The 7,976-nt window shown below is 42.0% G+C and overlaps 1 protein-coding gene across 1 annotated transcript; it reads right to left on the bottom strand.

Moving 5' to 3' along the window:
* Positions 1-752: 752 nt before the first annotated feature.
* On the bottom strand, positions 753-7,691 carry LOC135216447 (uncharacterized). The gene is made up of 7 exons (XM_064251816.1): positions 7,517-7,691; positions 6,919-7,433; positions 6,584-6,645; positions 5,607-5,782; positions 4,173-4,919; positions 3,835-3,968; positions 753-851 (listed from the first exon to the last, which is right to left on the bottom strand). The coding sequence occupies exons 1-7, from the start codon at positions 7,689-7,691 to the stop codon at positions 753-755; spliced, it is 1,908 nt and encodes a 635-aa protein (XP_064107886.1).
* Positions 7,692-7,976: the final 285 nt, after the last annotated feature.

The following is a 7,976-nucleotide window of genomic DNA, read 5'->3' on the forward strand; positions in this document are numbered from 1 at the left end:
CATTACACTCTGCCACGAACAGAGTACCATTTCACTTCAGTATATTTAAGTATACTGCATGTAGTGTCGTCCGACGGGACACACCAGCACGCTACTTGTGCCCAAGGCACGCCTCCTTATAAGTGCCGTGCACCTGTACAGGCCGTACAGGTAGCCATTCTACCTGCGTGTCAGTCCTTATGGAACGCCCAATTAATTAGTGTGTCCGTGTACAAGGGTCAGTGATCCTTCGGAACACTTCAAGGGAACGCCTCCCAAAGTGCCGCAACCAGCCCTAAGTGCTGTCAAACCTGCGTGTCCGTCCTTATGGAACGCCCAATCCATTAGTGTATCCGCTATCCCGGATCACCCAATCAAGGGAACGCCTCCCGAAGTGCCGCAATACCAGCACTACTAGTGCTGCCCAAGGAACGCCTCCATAAGTGCCATTGTACCTGTATTGGACCTACAGGTTGCCCATTCCAGCGTCTCCCAAGTGAGGAACGCCCTTAAGTGTGACGTACGCCGCACAGTATTTGATTTTCCGCCTCATCAGAAGGTGCCAATCCCAAAGTGCCACAGAGCACCCAGTCTTTTAAGACCTTCCATTACTTATTGCAGAACCCATTTCCAAGTGAGTGCCACATTACTCAGTAGGCACTCCCCTTCCATTCAGTACCCTTCCTGGCCATTATTTTCCTTTTCATCAGAGCCTCTACTGCAGCCTAAGGGAAATGTCTTCCCCTGCTTCCCGCGACTTCTTTGCCATAGAGCTAGAGAAGCTCTGAATCCTCATAACTTTGGGCAAGGAGGCCGGTTACACTGGACCAGCACTTGACCAGTGGATAAAGGCGCAGCAGGATGCCGCATGCCTGCAAGAAAAGAAAGCCAGAGAAGCAGAGAGAAAGGAAAGTGAAGAAGAGAGAAAGCATGAGCTAGCTCTCAAGGAACTTGAAATCAAGCGGGAGAAGGCCCGTAAGGAGAGTATCTCAGCTCCAGCCACTCTGCCAGCTTCCAGCCCTGCACCCACTGTCTCTCTTAGTCCCGCCGTCTCTGGTCAGCCTGACATCTTTTCTATTTGTGAGCCTGGTCTTGATCCAGTGCCCGAGATAGAAATCCCTGCCGCATCCTGCCAGCCTTTTACCATTTTACCGCCTACCTCCTCCACTTTGGAAGAGGTAAGCCCACCAGTTAACCCCGGACTTGCTTCCGAGGGTGATTCAACGGAGGTTTCCTTAACCTCCCCCCGTCAAATCACTGCCAGAGAGGACTCTTCACTTGTGCCAGAGCACACTGCCAGCCTTGGTGACTCCACAGATTCGCAACCTGTGGGGGCATCTCGGCCTTATCATCCAGTGCCACGGAAGAGGTTCTGGAACAAGTTCTGCCGAGACTGTGGCCGCAAGGGTCACATGTCTGCCAACTACGGAGGGTGAGCAAATCACAATATTCCTGCCATCGCAATGGCAGTTACAGATCCTTCCTCACTAGGACCCCCAGCTAAGGGCCCTATAACAGTCACACCCCTCCAAAGCCATTATCCACCAAGCCACGTCAGAGCCTACGACGACTCTGGCGCTCAAATCTCCCTGATACGGGAAGATCGAATCCCCCCGAGGGGCTAATGTCGATAGACGTCATTTAATCACCATTGAAGGTATCAACCATATTAAACTGATCCTTCCGACCGTCCAATTGAGGGTCACCAGACCTCATTTCTCCAAAGTATGTACCCTTGCAGTTGCAAGCTACATTCCAGGAGGTTACGACCTCCTCCTAGGGCAAGACATGAAGTCTCCCTCTCATTTCAAAAAGCCTAGGGGTCCTCCCACGTCAAATCACTCCAAAGCAAGGAGTCATCGAAATTCTACTTCCTCCAGGAAGTACGTCCACCAACAGTCTCCCCCGTTACCAAGGAGGGAGATTGATAATTCACAGTTCCGTTGCAAAACCTGCAACGTACTAGGGCACTCTACGAATTGGCTGGTAGTCGGCTAGGTGCCCTAACCGACTACCAGCAGCGGACACTGTCCATTTTCCACAAGGCTCAGCCTTCCAAAAGAGACAGGAACCTCTGTCTCCCATTACCAAGGGCATGCTGAGAGGTATTGCACCTCCGGTACCCGTCCCAGGTCCAGTCGACCTCAACTCTCTGCCAGTGCCACTTGGCAGCACTGAGCAGTGCCAAGCTCCGTCCAGCCTGGACGTAGAGCCACCACAGAACTTGACCTCTGCGCCTGGCCCCGAGCTAGCGCCGGCGCCTAACCTAATCAAGGATCCTCCTACAGGAGATCCTCCAACAGGCATGGAGCTTACCGCAACCCATGGCCAATCTCCAGCCCATAATTCTTCTTCAGCCTTACCTCTGTCACCCGAGGATGAACCTCCGGCAGACCTTACCTTCATACCTCCTCTGGAAAACCAGGAACTGCCCGACCAGGAGTCAGTCTGGAGTCTTACCCTTACGACGGCTGTCGCAGCAGCCGGAGTGAGCGCCTCCCCTGCAGTAGGTTCCACCTCTACGACGGTTGCTGCAGATACCGAAGTAGGGTGTTCTCCTGCAATCCCTCAGGCTACCACTGCCTCTGCTCCTGACGGCGTTTCTGGCCTTACCCCAGAGTCGGTGCCTCCGTCTACTCCTAGGACTGGTATAGCCAGGCCCTGGAGGAATAAGAAGAAGAATAAGGGACGTAACAAATCATTAACACACTAACCAAAGAGCCACATGCTCTCCTTGACACCTGTGCCCGAGGTACAGTGTCACATTCATTTGCAGAATGATCCTGGCACCTACCCAGAGAAGGTAGCCAGCCTGATCTCTGCCAGTAAACTAACCCTCTAACCCCTAGCAATTGTAATACTAACCCTCACTTAAATATAATTATCTCATTACATTTCCATCCTGGTACACTAATCACTCATCATCCTCACGCATCATTACCTCATCTAATGTATTCTAACAATTCGGTCGCCGAACCGCTGCTGTGCATACCACACTCTGGAGTGATTGCGTCCCCAATTAACTGTATTGAGTAGGTTAGGCTAATGATTTAGTACCAGGGCATTAGGGTAGTAGCAAGTAGAATGTTCAAGTAACCTTATCTAGGGGTAGAGTAGACTGTCATCACAGACAACCCGTAGTTATTACTTAGGCTAGACTACATTACTCCAATAAGTTAGTACACTTAGCATCTCCACCTATAAGTTAGGTAGGTCACTGTTGTCTCGATGTCGTGCATTGGAGGTGATATTCATGATATAAACTCACATGTTGAAGCTTAACTTTATTGTAATGAGCGGGTTACAACAACAACAACACACGCCGTGACGCCGACATCTGGCGGTGGCATCAGGAATCATAGAACTGTTGGTAGCGTTCTCAACAATACAATTATCATAACTATTGAATAATTATTAATAATATAACATCTTTTCTTCTTTTAAAATTAAATTTATTTGGATGGATTATCAGTTAAAATACTACACTGAATTTACTTTGATATGTTACTGGTTAGGACTATAATCAGCTCTAAAAGTTATTAACATTCAAAACATTGTACACCATTATAATAGACATGTGGTTGTACCTGTTCAAAACTGAAATATTCATTCTTAGTATAAAATTAAACATGCCATTCAAGAATATATATACCAAATCGATACACTTCATAATCATAACATTTATATGACATTAAAGAAATTGCGTACAACATCAATACATTTCATAATCAGAATACTTAGAAGGTAATTTATTTCTGGTTGACCTTGTTTGTCTGTCACTTTCAACTTTATTTCCACTTGACAGGAGTTTTCAATTTCATTACCAATAAGGTCAATAGTTACTGGTTCATTTACCTTGGGCATATGCACATCACTTGGGGTTTCTTTCAACTGAACTCTATTCCTTCTAAATAGCTTGCCTTCACTTTCAATTAGATAAGACCTTTCATCTAATTGTTCCACAACAAACTTTTCCGTTTTTCCCAGGCCTTTTTGCCCAAAACATAAGGTTTAAGACGTACATTATCCTCCTTCATGCAAAATACTTAAATCTTTAAGCATTTTTTTAATCATAATAAAAACTTTACTCTTAGCATTTTTTATTTTTTTCTTTACCTTAGCCAACTCTAAATTTACATTTTGATTTTCAAGTAACTTGGATAACATTGGTGATTTGGTACGTGTTCTCCTACCTAGGTTATACTGTGATGGGCTGGCGTCTTTATCACTAGTAGGAGTATTCCTATGGTCCAAAATGGCTAGATAGGGATCTTTATTACTTTCAACAGCTTTTCTAAATAAACGTTTAGATGTTTTCACTGCAGATTCGACCATACCATTAGATTGGGCATGTGTAGTGCTACTTGTCCTATGTTCGAAATCATAATCAGTTGCAAACTGTTTGAAATTCTCATTTACAAATTGGGGTCCATTATCACTAATCAATACACAGGGCAATCCATACCTAGCAAAATGAGATCTAAGTTTTCTAATCACTGTACTGGCTAATGTGTTTTCTAGGTGGTCCATTTCCCAAAAATTGCTGAAGTAATCAACAGTTATAAGATAATTATGCTTTTCAATACTCATTAGATCAACTCCAACCTTTTGCCATGGCCGATCAGCAATTTCATGATTAATTAAAGTTTCCTTTTGTTGAGCACAAGGGAATTTATTACAAATTTCACATGATAAGATGAATTGCTTTATATCAGAGTTCATTCCTGGCCAGTAGATACATTCTCTGGCTCTCCGTAGACAGCCCTCAATTCCTATATGTGCTGAATGAATGACCTGCATTATCTTATGTCTGAGGTTTAATGGAATGACTATTCTATTACTCTTAAAATTAACCCGCCCGTCTTGAACTGAGTACTCATCCTTAGTATGACTATAGGCTCTGACTACATTAGGTATCTCATCATTTCCTTCTGGCCAACCTTTTAAGATTAAGGATTTTAAAATTTGCAAAGTCTCATCCTGGTCTGTTTCATATTTAATTTCATCAAGACGCTCTTTTCTTACTGGCAAATAATCAAGCATGTTAACTTGCTCAAATTCCCTTTCTTTATAATTATCTAATGGCAAATAAGATCTTGAGAGTGCATCAGCCACATACATTTCCTTACCTTTTTTATGTATGATTTCAACATCGTACTGTAGAATGTTAAGCAACATTCCTTGCAGTCGCTTGGGAGCATTACACAAGGGTTTCAAAACAATACTAGCAATAGGTTTGTGATCACTCTCAACAATTATTTTATGACCATAGACATACTCATGAAATTTTTCTAGACTAAAAACAATAGCAAGTGTTTCCTTTTCAATTTGTGCGTACCTTTTTTCAGTTTCTGATAAAGCACGGCTAGCAAAAGCAATTGGTTTACCACACTGTAACAATACTGAACCTAGCCCATTTTGCGAAGCGTCACACTGTATGACAAGGTCTAAGTTTGGGTCATAGTACTGCATATTGGGGCATTAGTGATTAGCCTTTTTGACTCAATGAAAGCTTTTTCTTGTTTTTCTGTCCAATTCCATTCGGTATTTTGATGAGTTTAATTTTCTTATTGGTTCTAACACCTCAGATAAATTAGGAAGGAATTTACTTAAGTAATTAACCATACCTGTAAACTCTTTAACACCAGTTACATCAGTAGGTGGTTTCATATTCAGGATAGCTTCCACCTTTTTAGGGTCCGGCATGAGACCTTTACTTGTGATTTTATGACCTAAGAAAGCGATTTCAGATTTTCTTAATACTGCCTTAGACTTATTAAGTTTTATACCCTTAGCCTGGCACCTTTCCAAAAATGTGATTATCTTACTATCATGGTCTTTAACAGCTTCCTCATACGTTTCACCTAACACATTTACCAAAAAAAAAAATTATAACATCGTCAGCAATACATACAACGCCATCAAGATTCTCAAGATTCAAGAGTAACTGTTTTTGGAAAATTTCACCACTAACATTTAAACCGAATGGTAGTCTGAGCCACCTGTAGCGACCAAAAGGGGTTTGAAAAGTGGTTTAAAAAACTAGATTTTTCATCAAGAACACAATGCCAATACCCATTGGCCAAATCAAAAGATGAAAAAACCTTTGCCTTTGACAGATGGGGTAGAATATCATCAATTACAGGGGTAGGATGATGTTCCCTTTTCAGAGACTTGTTTAAAGCTTGTGGATCATACAAATTCTTAAATCCTTATTTTTTCTTTTCAGCTACAACCATCCGACTCACCCAGTCAGTAGGTTGGTCAACTTTAGCTATTATTTTATGTTTTTCCATTTTATTTATTTTCTTACATACTCTGTTTTTAAGAATAATTGGAACTCTGCGTTTAGGAATCACTACTGGTTCTGCATTTGTGTCAATGGTTAGTCTAACAACATTTTGGAATGTACCCACATCAGTATTAAATACATTGTTTTCATATTTATCAGTACATCTTTAGTTGCAGAAATATTTTCATAAGTAACTGTAATAAGTCCCATTTGCTCGATGTTCTTTTACTTAATAATGGAGTGTATTTACAATCAACAACCAAAAATTCAAGGTTATATTTCTTCCTATTCTTGCAATTTCTAATTACTAACCTGCACTTTCCCTTAGGTCTAACTGTGTCTAAAGTCCACACTTCTAGGGTAGTGTCACAAGGCTTTAAATTGACATTAGGAATTAAATATTGAGGAATCACATTTACGCTAGCTCCACAATCTACTTGAAATTTGATTATTTTACCATTAACTTCAAAATCAGCTTCAATTAGCTTATCCTTTTTACTAGACACTTTAAGCAAATATTCACATTCAGATTCATCTGAACTACTCACATCAAAGTCATTGTCATTACCTGATACATAATTTATTTTCCTACTTTTACACTTTAACAGCATAATGATTATATTTACCACATTTTGTACATTTCTTACCATTGAGCTGGACACTTTTTCCTTACGCCATTCATGTTTTTCCCCACAGAATTTGCAAGGGCGCAACTTATTTGTAGGAATACTGGGTCTACTGGACTTAAAACTACCTTCATTATTTTCATGCATAGGCCTACCATCATGGTCTGCGTCGTGTCTGCTACCAGTAGTCTTCTCCCTTCTAGGCTTTTCTCTCACTTTGGCCACACTGTCATTGGTCTGGCGAGGAGTAGACTTGATGACGTCCATCTGCCTTTTGCTTGCTTGAAAGGCCACACACAAATCCAATGTCTTCTCAAGGGTAAGGTCTTCAACTTCAAATAACTTCTGACGAAATTTGTCCTCAGTACATCCAAACACCACTTGGTCCCTCACCTGCTTGTCTCGTTGGTTACCATAGTTGCAGTCCTTCACAAGAATTTTCCATCTGGTAACATAGGCTTCCAATGTTTCGTTTGTTTCCTGCATACATCTTCGAAACTTGTACCTTGCTATAAGTTCATTCTTGCCAAAACATCCTTCAACACATTGGCTGGATTAGGGTCACCGGTTGCTGGGACTGGAAATTCGAAAGAGTTGTAAATCTGTAGAAGTTCTTCACCTCCAATGTTTAAAAGTAGGGCCACCTTAGTCTCTTCAGGTTTATTGTCCTTCTCAGAAGCAAGTAAATAAATCTCGAACCGTTGCTTAAAAGACTTCCATTCACGTTCGTTGTCGGCCCCTAGGCTAGCAGTGAATTTTGCTGGGGCTACAAGACCTTCTGTCGACGAAGCCATGTTTGTCGGTCGGGAACACTCAGTATTTTAGGCTTATTACACACAATCTAAAAGGCCTATACTGTATAATACTTGCTTAGTGAGTTCTAGATGTCGTTTTTAATCTCGCCGCTGATCACCATGTCTCGATGTCGTGCATTGGAGGTGATATTCATGATATAAACTCACATGTTGAAGCTTAACTTTATTGTAATGAGCGGGTTACAACAACAACAACACACGCCGACATCTGGCGGTGGCATCAGGAATCATAGAACTGTTGGTAGCATTCTCAACAATACAATT

This window comes from Macrobrachium nipponense, chromosome 6 (assembly GCF_015104395.2).
Source record: "Macrobrachium nipponense isolate FS-2020 chromosome 6, ASM1510439v2, whole genome shotgun sequence".
In the NCBI taxonomy this organism is placed as follows: Eukaryota; Metazoa; Arthropoda; class Malacostraca; order Decapoda; family Palaemonidae; genus Macrobrachium; species Macrobrachium nipponense.